The 15,332-nt window shown below is 41.5% G+C and overlaps 1 protein-coding gene across 2 annotated transcripts in view; it reads right to left on the bottom strand.

The window, feature by feature from the left end:
• SMYD3 (SET and MYND domain containing 3) overlaps window positions 1–15,332 on the bottom strand; it is a 702,152-nt gene that overhangs the window by 11,928 nt on the left and 674,892 nt on the right. The window contains exon 12 of one of the 2 annotated variants that reach the window (XM_040351062.1): window positions 13,787–13,895. The exons of the other annotated variant lie outside the window; for it this stretch is intronic. Coding sequence (XP_040206996.1) covers window positions 13,787–13,895 — 109 coding nt within the window. The remainder of the gene's footprint in view (window positions 1–13,786; window positions 13,896–15,332) is intronic. 2 annotated transcript variants of the gene reach the window in all.

Genomic DNA, 15,332 nt, shown 5'->3' with positions numbered 1-15,332 from the left:
TTAGCACAACTACCACACCTCAGATGATGTCTGGATGACAAAACACATCAGAGCATGACCAGACGGCGACCGGAAGTGACAGATGCGTGTTGCGGCCAGAGGAGAACAACCAAGCACCATCAACGTGGCTATTGCGGCGGCTGACCGCTGGCTTCCACTGTCCGGTAACAAACACAATTTTATCTTAAATCCTTGTTTATGATATATAATAGACAGGAGTCTATTAGTCGAAATGTGACCGGCATTTACATGTTAACCATATGAGACACATAATGTGATAGTGAGTGATGAAAATAGTTCTTAATGGTGGGTAAAGATTCAAGTTGGTAATCTGTGAGCGTACACCGAACACCAAGGTCCACACCAGGTAAGTCACACTACCCTAGAGGTTTAAACTCACCAGGAAGCAGTTAAACAAGAGCCTTGAATAATCTAGATGTCATCCAGTTAGTGCTGCTGAAGTATTGGAATCCTCACTGAACCAGTGTTTTAGATTAAGACTCTTTAATTTTTGTATTTTAATGAATGCAACATCCTCAGCTCCCACTTCTAAGTAAAAAAAAAATGATTTATCCCACCTATGCAATCTGGGGTATATGGAGCAAAGTGGGCACTCATTTTACAGAATCATAAACTGTATTATCATTTTACAACAATCATAAAATGAAACACAGTTGTAGCTCCCATATGTAAAAAAAAAATAAAATCAGCACTTATCATAACACTAAAAACAATACACCTTCCATAATAAATTCACAACTCCAATCAGTCTATTCCAAAACACCTCTAGCATTCAAGAGCCATAAGGATTGAGGAAGAAGCAATTTCGCAATCTTGAGTTACAAGAGCAAATACTTCGAGACCATCTACCAGAAGGTAGCAATGTATATAGAACATTACCAGGCTTTAAAATAACTTGTAAAATATTAATCGCTCTCAGAAGGCACCTCCCCTCCCCCAGTTTCTCAATACTCCTGCAATAATATTTTCTGCCATTTTTATTACCCTCCCCAAGGCATTTATGTCAAGAACTGTGCATGATCATTTCCACAAAGAAATATGATAGTTAAGAACACTCTCAATTGTAGATTTATAGACGCTAATGAGGACCCGCTCTGCAAAGCCTGCCCTCCACAGCTTCCTCAAAAACTACAATCTCTGATGAGCTTTGCCCACCAGACAGGATATGTGCCATGTCCATGACAGATCCTTCCTAATTATTGTTCCCAGGAAGCAGAACTCCTCTACACTCACAAACTTCCATCCCATCAATCACCACTTGCTCACAGCTAACTTCACTTACTTTCCTAAAATCAATAATAATTTCCCTAGTCTTAGCTACTGTACATTCAGCTGTAAGTTGTTTTCTATGCACCAACCAACTAGATGTTTAATATGCTGGCGATATGCAGACCTGTCGCTGCACCTAATTTTCCCCACTACCGTGGTGACGTTAGCAAGTTGTAACACAAGTCCACCTCAAAGCAAAAGACACAGTCATAAGTGTATAAAGTAAATAAGAGACTTAGCACACATCCCTGTAGCACCCCTGTACTAAGGGACAGCATCAAAGAGTAACAATTTCCAACTTTTACCCTTTATTGCCCATCAGCCAAGAAAACCAGGATCCAGTTACAAAGCATCTGGCTCAATCCCAAAGAGTTCAGCTTAGCAACAAGTTTCAGTGGCAACATCATATTAAATGTTGAACTAAAATCATTGAACAGCATGCGCATGGCTATTTTTGTTTTCAAAGTGAGACCACACAGAATGCAAGGCCCATGCACTGGCATCCTCTGTAGACCTATTTCCCCTACAAGTAAACTGGTAGCTATCCAGCCCCAGGGGAATACACTGTTTAATCAGTTTTAGGACTTAATTTTTCAAAACATTAAATGACAATGGGAGTCAGGGCCGGGGGGCGATAATCATTAAGGTAGGAAATGCTGGACCTCTTTGGGCTTCGAAGCATTGCAGATATTAAGGACGTTAATAAAGAAGACACCACCACCTGCGCTAAAGAAATATTAACCACTTGCCGACCCCCGCACGCCTAGTTACGTTGACAGAATGGTACGGGAAGGCAGATTGTCATACAGGTACGTCCATTTGAATCTGCCACCCAACGCCGCATTCCTCGCGAGTGCGGCCGCGGGAACTCGATGTTCGCGGGAGTCCCGCGATTGCGGTCGGCAAGAGCAGAACGGGGGAATGCCTTGGTAAACAAGGCATTCCCCTATTCTGCCTAGTGACACTGTCACTGATGACTGTTCCCCGTGATCAGGAATGGTCATCAGTAACGTGTCACTTGTAGCCACGCCCCCTAACAGTAAGAATCACTGCCTAGGGAACAGTTAACCCCTGCAGCGCCACTTAGTGGTTAACCCCTTCACTGCCAGTGTAATTTTTACCTAATCAGTGCATTTTTATAGCACTGATCGCTGTAAAAGGCAATAGTCCCAAAATGGTGTCAAAAGTGTCCGATGTGTCAACCATAATGTCGCAGTCACGATAAAAATTGCTGATCGCCGCCATTACTAGTAAAAAAAAATAATTATTAATATAAATGTCATAAAACAGTCCCCTATTTTGCAGCAGCTATAACTTCTGCCCAACCCAATCAATAAACATTTATTGCGATTTTTTTACTAGAAATATCTAGAAGAATACATATTGGCCTAAACTGTGGGAAAAAAATGTTTTTATATATTGTTTGGGGATATTTATTATAGCAAAAAGTAAAAAAGTTTTTTTTTTTAAATTGTCTCTCTTTTTTGTTTATAGCGCAAAAAAAATAAAAAAATCGCAGAGGTGATCAAATACCACCAAAAGAAAGCTCTATTTGTGGGAAAAAAAGGACGTCAATTCTGTTTGGGAGCCACGTCGCACGGCCACGCAATTGTCAGTTAGGCCCCGTACACATGATAGGATAGCCAGAGGACAACGGTCTGAAGGACCGTTTTCATCAGTCCAAACCGATCGTGTGTAGGCCCCATAGGTTATTTAACCTTAGGTTAAAAAAATGAGAACTTGCTTTAAAATTTAACCGATGGACTGGTAACCAATAGGTCAAAACCGATCGTTAGTATGCAAAAGCATCGGTTAAAAACCCGCGCATGCTCAGAATCAAGTCGACGCATGCTTGGAAGCACTGAACTTCGTTTTTTTTCAGCACGTCGTTGTGTTTTACGTCACCACGTTCTGACATGATCGGTTATTTAACCTATGGTGTGTAGGCGCGACGGACCATCAGTCAGCTTCATCGGTTAACCTAAGACAACAGTCCTTCAGACCGTTGTCCTCTGGCTATCCTATCGTGTGTACAAGGCCTCAAAGTGACGCAGTGCCGAATCACAAAAAGTGCCCCGGTCTTTAACCACCAAAATGGTTCGGGCTTAAGCGGTTAAAGATGTCTGCATAGACATTTGCCAATTGAAAGGCAAATTTCTTTACAACAATCCCTAGGATGTTATGAGGACCTCCAGATTTCCGCTCATTAACCCTCAATAAACTAAAATGCATGTCCTAAACAGACTTTAAGTGGCACATCACCCAAAATTGTACAGAACTTGGCAATTATATCATTAATATGACAATCAAAATGGGCATAAAACTGGTTCAATTCCTCTGGTATAGACCTCACATTCCCCTATGTCAGCCTGACTTTTTTTTATAACCTGTAGCTGACTGTATAATCTTTCAAGTGGTTAAAGCACTAGTCCCAGACCTGTTTTTAGCCCTAATTTATACCTTTGTATGCCTCCTAATCACCTGATTTAAAGGTGCCCTACCTATCCCTAACCAATGCTCTCAACTGCCTATCCACTCAGGGTTTCTGATTAGAAAATGCTTAATCCTTTTTACAGTTGCCAATGTATAATCTTATAAAAACCAATAGTAAACCTGCTCAGAAGATGAACATTGATGTCTGGGATTGTATTTAGCAAGCAGTTATTTTTATGACCACACCCATACAGTACCTGTATTAGCACAAAGAATCAAACACTTGCTGAGCTAAGGATTGGTAGAACATTAATCCAGGGAGTATCCTATTGTTTTTGGAGAGCAGGTAGGTTTTTATCCCTGTCAGAGCAAACTGGAGCACACTTTACAGGGGATTTGGTCTACTTTTGGATCAACTGTGGGTTTAGGGTTCCAAGAATGGAAATTTACAGTATTTATTTATTTTTGTCCTTTGGTTAAACCTGATTGACATTTGACTTTTTTTAAACTGGTGATGTAAGTATGGCAACAATTAAAAGTAATAATAAAGTTGGAATATAAATGGTAAATAAAACACTTTGGGGCATATCCACAGAGAGAGTACGCTGGCGTATCTACTGATACGCCGGCGTACTTTCAAATTTCCCACGTCGTATCGTTGTTTTGAATCCTCAAAACCAGATACGACGGCATCTGGGTTAGATCCGACAGGCGTACGTCTTCGTACGCCTTCGGATCTAAGATGCAATTCTTTGGCGTCCGCTGGGTGGCGTTCCCTTCGTTTTCCGCGTCGAGTATGCAAATTAGCTATTTCCGACGATCCACGAACGTACGAGCGGCCGGCGCATTCCTTTACGTCGTCTCTAGTCGGCTTTTTTCGGCGTATAGTTAAAGCTGCTATTTCGTGGCGTACTCAATGTTAAGTATGGCCATCGTTCGTGAATCGGGATGGACGTAATTTACGTCCAGTTCGAAACCAATGACATCCTTGCGACGTCATTTAGCGCAATGCACAGCGGGAAATTTAGGGACAGCGCATGCGCAGTTCGTTCGGCAAGGGGACGCGCTTCATTTAAATGAAACACGCCCCCTTACTCGCCGATTTGAATTAGGCACCGTTATGCCGCGAGAGATACACTACGCCGCCATAACTTACGGCGCAAATTCTTTCTGGATTCGAAGCATCAAAAAGTAAGTTACAGCGGCGTAGCGTATCTCCCATACGCTGCGCCCATGCAATTCTACGTGTATCTGCCCCTTTTTGTTTTACCAACAAGGAACATAGTAGTCTGTGCACTTTGTTAGTGCAGGTGCACTCATTTTACCCAGAGTTTGGTAAATGTTGTAAAGCTCTGCTGGTTTCCATCACCCTATCATGTGCAAGCAAATATGCTCTTTTTTTTACTTGCACCCGATAAGTTTTTTTTTTACAAAGTGAAGCTTCAACAAATTCACAAAGTTTTGGAGCACAACTGTACCTGCAAAGTGCACAGTCTATTTGCCTTTAGTAAATCAACCCCATAGTCTTCAAACTTTGTTTTTATTTTTTTGTGTTAGGAACTAATAGCTAGATTCAGGTAGGGGCGCGTATCTTTAAGTCAGAGAGGCAAGTACTGTATTCACAAAGCACTTGCCTCCTAACTTACGGCGGCGTAGCCTAAATGGGGCCGGCGTAAGCGTGCCTAATTCAAATGAGGATGGGGGGCGTGTTTTATGTTAATGTTTGGTGACCCGATGTGATTGACGTTTTTTACGAACGGCGCATGCGCCGTCTTTGTACATATCCCAGTGTGCATTGCTCCAAAGTACGCCGCAAGGACGTATTGGGTTTGACGTGAATGTAAATTACGTCCAGCCCCATTCACGGACGACTTACGCAAACGACGTAAAATTTTCAAATTTTGACGCGGGAACGATGGCCATACTTAACATTGGCTAGGCCAGCTATTTGTTGGAATAACTTTACGCTGGAAAATGCTATACGTAAACTAAGTAAAAAAAATGCGCCGGGCGCACGTACGTTCGTGAATCGGCATATCTAGTCATTTACATATTCTACGCCAAACTCAACAGAAGCGCCACCTAGCGGCCAGCGGGAAAATTCCCCTCTAAGATACGACGGCGTAGGAGACTCACGCCGCTCGTATCTTAGCCTAATTTAAGCGTATCTGGTTTCCAGAATATGCTTAAATTAACGCCGGCGTAGATTCTGAGATTTACGATGGCGTATCTACTGAATCTGGCTATAAGTTTGTCTGCAGTTACAGTTCCCTTCTTTCATGAATAAAATCCAATAGAAAAGATTTATTTACACTATGACAGAAGCACTGGAATAGCTTGCTTGGCTAGGTAATGGTGCTGTATGCACCGAGTACTCAAGAGCTTTTGGACCACTGCTGTGATTGTTTATGATATAGCAGGTGGTCGCTCCAGCAATCTCACATCCTCAAGTACCATTCATGGGAACTATATGACCCATTCTTTCACCTGATATGTGCAAACAGAAGTCTGTACATGTGGATAGAGTGCTGGTGGCCTAGAATTTTCTGTCCTACACAATGCATTAGAGGAGCACCAATCACATCTGTTGCTGTGAGGGCAAATACAGCTGCCAGGTGGGCTGATATTTGTTGCTTCCCACCCATCTTTGTACCTGGTGGTTCTATTAAAACCTGATTCAACATTTTTGTCTGATATTGCAGTGTATCTTCTGGTCATGTTGTACTTGTATGCTTATAGTTTTTGTAAACCTCTACCTTGAAAAACAACCCATTCACTTTAAAAAAGAAATGAAAGGCAAAACGTTTGTGTATAGATATAAAAAAAACCATTATAAATACCTTTTTTCCCTAATTTTATACGTGATTACATATTCTCTGTTCTCAGCTGCATAAGAGCTGGGGGAGGAGAAGCTGCAGCACACTGATCTTCCCAATGAAAGGCTGTGCAGGGGGGTGTGTGTGGGAGCAAGTCTGATCATTAGAGCAGAGCAGACTGAGCTTCCAACATAGCTAGAGAACTGACCATGCCGTGTTCTAATGCTTAGTGTAGTCCGTTTTTAATAGGAAAGCAGAGGGACTGGCAGGAACACCAGGGATTTCACACAAAGGAAGCAATACAAAGAGAACAGGATACTTTTTCATACAAGTACATGGCAAAGCAGACACATATCAGGACTATGACATTTTGGGTTTACAAACGCTTTAAGCTAAAAAAAAAAAACATATTTACAATTATCCACCTCTACGTGACTTCACTGACCATTTGCTAGGTTTAGAAAACCATTGTACCTATGGTAGTTGTTCTCAACTCATGTCCTCAGGACTCACTTCAGGCCAGATTCTAAGTATTACTTTGAGGAGATGCAGACTAGAATACTGCAGTCACAGATCAGCAACTGATATCACCTGGGATGTATTTCAGTTATCTTGCAAACCTGGTCTGTTAGTGGGTCCTGAGGACAGGAGTTGAGAACCATTGACCTATGGAAACACTATCAAGCTTTATCGTATTGCCTCCTAGAGACAACTATATCTACCACTATATCAAACAAGGTGTTCTCCACATTATTGGGTATCCACTCTCTGTCCTCTTGCACAATCTATCTAATAAGCCAACATAGAACTGGTCCAATATCACAAATATATTTTCTTTGTCACACTCCCGTGCACACCGATCCAGTTTTTTTTTTGTTCAATAACTTTTTATTAGAAGAAGATATTAAACAGTTTACACAGAGAAAAAAAAATTACAAAGAAAGAGGTACAATTTCCCCACAGTATACAATATTCTCGTGGGACAGGGATTTAAAAACCGATCATTACATCAAATCCTCTCAAAGTCAAAGACCCAAAAATGGAGTCACCGTATATTCTACGTCCGTCTCCTGGGGGAAACAAACCCCGGCAAAGAAGAATAAATAACAATCTTCATGTAGCGTGTACTAAGCATACTTCTAAAAGACAAAGGAGAGGAAAAGGAAGAGGAGAGGGGAAGGGAGAGGGAGAATAACCAGCCTCTGCGGAGTGTCACACAAGACCCAACCAAACCTTTTTTCTCACTTATCCCCGCTGGGCCATAATTTCAGCGTATACTGCCTAAAACTTAAAATCGATCCGAGTTTTATCTCCAGTCTGAGTTGCTTGGGTTCCAGCAGGAGCCAATCGGCAGGCGTAGCACGACTTGCGCCGTAAGGAACCAGGCAGTGAAGCCGGAGCGCTTCACTTCCTGGTTCCCTCACCGAGGATGGCAGGGGGGGGGGCAGCAGAGTGACGAGCGTTCACTCGTCCTCTGCTGCGGACGGCGCTGGACTCCAGGACAGGTACTGTAAGTGTCCTAATATTAAAAGTCAGCAGCTGCAGTATTTGTAGCTGCTGGCTTTTAATATTTTTTTTTTCAGCGGACATCCGTTTTAAGCTGTTTAACCACTTCAGCCCCGGACCATATTGCTGCTCAATGACCAGGCCCCTTTTTGCGATTCGGCACTGCATCGCTTTAACTGACAATTGCGCAGTCGTGCGACATGGCTCCCAAACAAAATTGGCGTCCTTTTTTTCCCACAAATATAGCTTTCTTTTGGTGGTATTTGATCACCTCTGCGGTTTTGATTTTTTGCGCTATAAACATTTACTGAAATATTTTTGAAATGTTGGCAACTATGCACTTAGGCACTGCCAAAGGGCCACCGGGTCAGTAGGGGGCCCCATGAGAGGCTCCTGGGATCCTGCGCTCATGCGCATTCTCTCTCTCATCCTCCCTTCCTTACCCTCTCACCCCTCACTCCCCTTTCTCATTCCCTTTCTCGCTCTCTCTCATCCTCCCTCTCTCTCATCCTCCCTCTCGCTCTCTCTTTATTTAATTTGTTTGGGAAGAGGACACCCCTGCCTTGTCCCCTTCTGGATCGGAAAAGGAGATGACAACTTGTCATTCAGCATAATACTTGCCACAGGGACTTTGTATAATATATTGATCTATTTCCTGAAGACTGGACCAAAACCGAAGAGCTCTTACATCTGCATCAAGTACCCCCTCTGGACTGTGTCAAAAGTCCTTTCGATATCAAAGGCTACCAAGACTCTCGAAGCAGTCCATTCAGTCTGAAGTTGGAGATGAGTGAAAACCTTGCAGATAGTAACATCAGTGGAATTGCCAGGCATAAAGCCAGTTTGATCAATATTGATAATTGATGGTAACACTTTCATTATTCTATTGACTAGAGCATTGGTGAGGATCTTTAAGTCATAGTTCAGAAGCAATATGTCTATAGGAAGAGCAGTGCATCAAATCTTTACCAGGTTTGGGCAATAGCACAATATGTGCCTATGTACTTTTTTTAAATCTCATAACTAAATACTAGTTTTAATTGGTCAATATTATTGTCAATATTACATTTCACACTGTGGGAGTTATGTACTAAAACCGGGGAGCACAAGATCTGGTGCAGCTCTGCACTGAAACCAATCAGCTTCCAGGTTGTTTTGTCAAAGCTTAATTGAACAAGCTGAAGTCAGAAGCTGATTGGCTACTGTGCACAACTGCACCAGATTCTTAGAGCAGCAGTTTAAGTAAATCTCCCCCTACGTAACAACCTCTGTGAACAAATGGGATAACCCAACATGATGATATGTGTGGTAAAGATAAGGGCTTTGTCACTAAAAATGTAGTTTTATGTATGTAGCAGGATGCATAAGACTAATGTCATTGTAGCTTGCACACCACTGTCACTTTACACCTAAAAAACTCTAAGTAATACAAATTTTTTATTTGGGTGAAACACTAACACCCGCAAGCTGTTAAATACAATAAACAGGAAGATAAATCAAACTCTCTCTCAGAGGAGTTAAATCTTTGTTAATCACATAAAATGAAATGCACAAACTAATTCGCTACTGTACCCAGTTGAGATACCATAAATTGATAGGAGTAGATAACAACAAGCAAATATTTATTTTATCCTTAATGAGGTGTTAGGTTTTGTAAATCTATTTTAAGTAAGACATTCCAGTTTCCTTCAGATGTAAATTCACATGAAACGCCTGTGATAATTGCAAAAGCAAGCTCTCTTTAATGGTCATTAAAATTTGTACCATCTTCCTAGCTTAGTAGTCACATCTAAAATAAAATGTAGAACACTTTCCCTTTCCTGCTTATTAAATTCATTGTGAGATAGAAATGCCATTACTGCATGCAATTACCCAGAATACCTTTCTCGCTAATATCTACAATGTGAAATGACAATGCAGTGGACACAGAAGCGATGAGACAGCTTTGCTTGTGTTTTCCCATTCTAATTAAGTGGTCATTCCTACTGGCAAATAAACTTGCTGTTTTTACAATACAGATGTGGCTAGTTATTAACACCAACAGGGATATGGTAATAATGGATTGTGGAACGTTTAAAGAATGCTGATCCTGCAACTGTGAAGTGCTGAAGGGAAGAATTCTATTGTGTTAGGTATGCAATTATATGGAAAGTGGTGACCAACTGCTACACCGCGTTGTCTTCAATAGCAGCATTGTTTGGTATTTTGCTTGCTAATAAATTATCAGTCATTAAAAAAAGGACTGCTGTGAAATGTCCTTTTTACAGGCAGTGATGGCACTGATTTTCAGTTTCTATAATACCATGTTTTCAAACAATTCATTGACATACACATTTCTTCACAGAGGGCATTGGTGTATGTTTTTGTGTATTAATTCATTACGAGAGATGTAACTGCTGCAAAAAAGAACCAAGCCAAATTTATCTGTCAAATTAATTATCTAAACCAGGGGTCCTCAAACTACGGCCCGCGGGCCATATATGTCCCGCCAGGGTGATTTACCCGGCCCGCGGACTGTGCCTTTTAGATTGCAGAACGCCCTCTGCTACCTTAAAGGGGTTGTAAAGGTTTGTCTTTTATTTTCTAACTTGGTTCATTTAAGCTAGTGCATTATTGGTTCACTTACCTTTTCCTTCTATTTCCCTTCTAAATGTTTTTTTTCTGTGTTTGAATTTCTCACTTCCTGTTTTTCATCATTAAGATTTCCACCATCATCCGAGCAGTGGAAAGTCATTTAGAACAGCTTACTGAACACCTTACTGAGGAGGAACAGGAAGTGAGAAATTCAGAAAAAAGAAAACAAAGAAAAAAAACATTTAGAAGGGAAATTGAAGGATAAGGTAAGTGAACCAACAATGCACTAGCTTAAAGTAACCTATTTAGAAAATAAAAAACAAACCTTTGTTGCTACAGACAAGCCAATACTGTTGTCTTCATTTATTTGAACCGGCATTACATGTGAAGTGTTCCATCCATCTACTGGGAAACACACCTATGAACTACAGGCATACCCCACTTTTACGTACACAACGGGACCAGAGCATTGATGTAAAACGAAAATGTACTTAAAGTGAAGCAATGCCTTTTTTCACTTCTAGGCTGTAGTGGGGGTGCCAGGGGCTTTAGTGGGGGCATCAGGGGAACACTCACATGTAAATAAGCTCATCTGATGCAAGGGGGGCCGCTCCAATCCATCCCCCGGACATCGCGCTGTGCACAAAGGACATTGCTATTGAGAGGCTGGATGGCATTCTGTGGCTGACAGGGAAGCCTGAGGGGATGTGATGTCACCGGAGGTGGGGAGGCAGCCAGGATACAGAAAGAGCACACTGGAACTGAGCAGGCCAAGTGCTCAGAACTTCAGTTCCGTCTAATGCGGGTGCACGGCGTGGGAATATTTGTACTTGTGAGACACTTTACGTACACTCGCGGGCATGTCCGTACTCGCGAGTGTACGTAAAGTGAGTGTCCGTAAAGCGGGGTATGCCTGTATTCATATTATTAATCACACCTGGTTGGCGTTTCCATTTACCAATTTGGAAACATATGTATGGACTTTCAACAGCATTACATCCATGCTGTGTGAATCTTATTTTCACATATCCTTTGTTTGTTTCCATTATTTTTTATGTTATGTGAATTTGGCAGCATCTTCACGGATCTATTAAGTATTAGCGCTGCACTTTTTTCCCATGTTCACTTTCGACTTTGTTTGTGTGCTGGCTGCTACAATGTTTTTTGTTTTTTTCTGTTAGCTAGCGCAGTTGTTTTCCCCACCTTTCTATAGTCTAGCCCTCCAACAGTTTAAGGGACTGTGAACTGGCCCCCTGTTTAAAAAGTTTGAGGACCCCTGATCTAAACTGCCTGGCAACAGATAAATGTCTATGCCAGCTTTATATAAACAGGATCATAGCTAACCTTGTGCCAAAATAGAACGCAAAGGGCCTTGTCTGCTGCATGCTGGCAGGAGTGTTTTTGTGACCCCCTTAAGCTGGCCATATGATCCGTCTCTAAAGGGGATGTAACACGGTAAGTGGGTTGAATTATGCTGACTGTCAGTTAGACTGAAGCAGAATATTAATGCAAAGTTTTTTTTTCAAACTGACAGAGGATGACATCTTTCACTGACTTGGAGATGTATGCAGATTTTGAAAGACAAAGGAAAGTCCTAACCTTTGCATAGCTTTTCTTGGTCAATGACTCAAAGTATTTAAGCAAGAGGCTCAGCATTTCAGCCAGGTAACTAGCATATTCAAAATCTAAGGACAGCAATGGCAGCCTGTTAAACTATTGATAGGTATAATGTGCAGGCTAGAGGTGTCTGCACATACACACCAACATTTTTAGTCCCCCTGCTGGGTCCCAATGTCAAGCTGTTATGATCAGGTAGTTCCAACACCTACCAGTAGTGGTGAAGCTTGCCCACTTGCCACCTACACTTTTTTTTTTTAGTTCAGCACTATGATGGTTTTTCTACTAACCATATGAATATGTGGGAAGCAGTAGGGGGCATACCAGCTTCAACATAGCAGGAATTATAAATGTAAAGCCTGACCAGAACAGCCTTTCATTTGGGCAGAGTATGGGGACTAAAATTGTATGCATGTGCCTGCACTGTCAGAAGTCTTTGTAAAAATGATTACATTTATAATATCATTAATGGAACTTAGACTGATACTAACACAACATTGTAACCATGCTCAGCATTTTATAGCAAGGTATAATCTCAATTGTTGCTGTGTCCTGGAAAAGAGTTTTGCATTGTTCCAGAACCCAAAATATAGTTGTCAGGTAATGCTACGGTACAATGTATCCTACTTTCCTGTGACCCCAAAAAAAACATTCTGACATCTACAAATGGTGCAAGATTCGATAACTTAAAAAGACAAAGTGATGTACAGTAAGACCTGTAAAAAGTTAAATTGAACATTCTTCCTGTGCCTGGGTGGGTTTCCTCCAGTTTCGTTTAACTCACCAAAGACATACTGGTAGGTTTACTGGTTTGTGTACAAATTAGCCCTCGTATGTGTATGTATGCATGTGAGATAAAGGAATCTAAAAGTAGGAGCAAACTCCCACGGTTGATATTTACCTATACGTAAGGCTATAATAAGGCTTACCTATAGGTACAGTAAATATCTCCTAAACGTGACCCATTTAGGAGATATTTACTTGTGAATGGGCCGGGGATACTCTGAAGGAAGGGCATGCCCGTGACGTTCCTTCAGAGTCATGTGCCGTGAATAGCGGCTCCCACACATGTGCAGGAATAACCTCACTGTAGCACATTCAATCAGACAGTCGGAGAAAGGAAGACCGGGTGAAGATAGACGCCTTGTCAGCAGTGACAGTGCGTCACTGGGGGGCTTTGTTCTAAGGTAAGTTTCAAACAATGTGCTATGCGATGCATACTAGCTTTTTTTTGCAGGTTTAAAGAAAAAAAAATGTCCGTTTACTACCGCTTTAAGCTCCTGGAGGACAGGGACTGATGTAAATGTATGTTGTGAAGTATGTAATGCGCTGCCTAAATTGTGGGCATTATATAAATGCCTGTATTGAATAAATAAATAATTGAAGTGAATGGTCATCTGCTATTCAGGAAATTAACAATTATCACAATATCTGGGATGTGTATGAAGCAAAGGAAACTGTTATATTATGGGCAATATTACATAGTGTAAAAGATAGGACACTGCATAAAAATAAAGGGGGATATAGTAAAGGTCTAGCATTATACTGACCTGCTTCAATGTTTCCATGGCTTGGGGAAACAATTCTTGATGAAGCTGTAATTTGCCCACTCTCATTATTTGGACTGCCCGTACTGGATGATAATTAGAATAGTATATGCTATAAAAAATAATAACAATTAATTGAAATAATGTTATGTATATACAGTATACTGTGCTTACATATTATTTTCCCACTTTTCTTACATTACAAAGTAAAATGTTATACCTTTTATAACAAAATTAAGGTAGACCTTTTAGAAAAATTATGACATTTAAAGCAACTTCATAGAAATCATTATTCAAAATGATTCTGAAAATGGCAATAACGACATATACTATTTTATAAATATGCAAGAGACCATACATATAGGTAGTGCTAGGCCAACGTTTTCAACTTAAAGCAGAGCTCCACACAAAAGGGGAAGCTCCACGTGTCTGCCTCTTCCACCCTCCGCTGCCACATTTGTTTCCTTTTGGAGGGATGGGGGGAGCAGGCACCTGGTTTTGACAGTCGGAAGTTTGGCCCCCTCATTCCCTTACAGCCTTCTGGGACACGTCGCAGGTGCCAGAAGACTGCGGCTCATTCACAAAGCGTAGCAAGCTTCACACATGCGCAGTAGAAAACCGGCTGTGAAGCCACAAGTCTTCACTGCCAATTTCCCTTAGTTTAGTTTTTCTTAGTCAAGATGGCGGTGCCAGCACCTGATAGCCATTTGAAGAAACAGCTCGGTGGAGGACACTGTTGGATGCCAGGACAGGTAAGTGTCCTAATATTAAAAGTAAGTAGCTACATGAGGACACACATTTCATCCCTTCCCTCCTATTAGAACGGAAATTTGCCTTGTTAACAGTCTCTCTGCCTAACGATTGGCGGGTGCTGGCGGACATCAGGTACCACGTACCCGCCAATCGGCTTTTACTGTGCGTAATCACAGTGGAAGCGAGCCGCTGGTGGCACGCATGCGTATCCCCTACATGAAAGAGTCAGATCAAGTAAATATACGTGATCCGACGCAGAGGTGCCTTCCTGTTGCATTAAAACTGCTATAGGGCGGACCTAAAGTGGTTAAAGGACAATTTAGCTTCTAGTAATGTTGCCTTCAGCCCTGTGTCCGAACGTATTGTTCTGCCTAGCACTTCACAGGTTTTTCATAAAGAAGTCCAAGCCATGTGGACCTCCTACTGTGCAAACATACCACTCAGCCCTTCATACCTATGGCTGGTCTATAATCATGGTGGCACCCAGCCATCCACAGGAGTACAGCTCCAACCATAGAAATAAATGAGCCAAACAGGGAGAGGCACAGTAGAAGCTGGAAACAGTGAAGTTGTCCTTTAAAAGGCAGTCAAAGGACGAGTGCCAAGTGAGAAATATATAATTTGTAAAGCGAGAGCTTCTTATCTACAAATGTCTTCCAGATCAAAGCAATGAAGAGACAGGATCATTTTAACAGTCAAACTAGCATATTCAGAAAGACATTGCAATGACAGCCTACATAATTCTTTCATGACAGGTTTCCTTTATCAATGTTTTTTTTTTTAGTTACTTTACCCA

This window comes from Rana temporaria, chromosome 4, assembly GCF_905171775.1.
Source record: "Rana temporaria chromosome 4, aRanTem1.1, whole genome shotgun sequence".
NCBI classification, from domain to species: Eukaryota; Metazoa; Chordata; class Amphibia; order Anura; family Ranidae; genus Rana; species Rana temporaria.
Note: the sequence above shows the minus strand (reverse complement) of the source record. Positions and strands in the feature narration are given on the sequence as shown.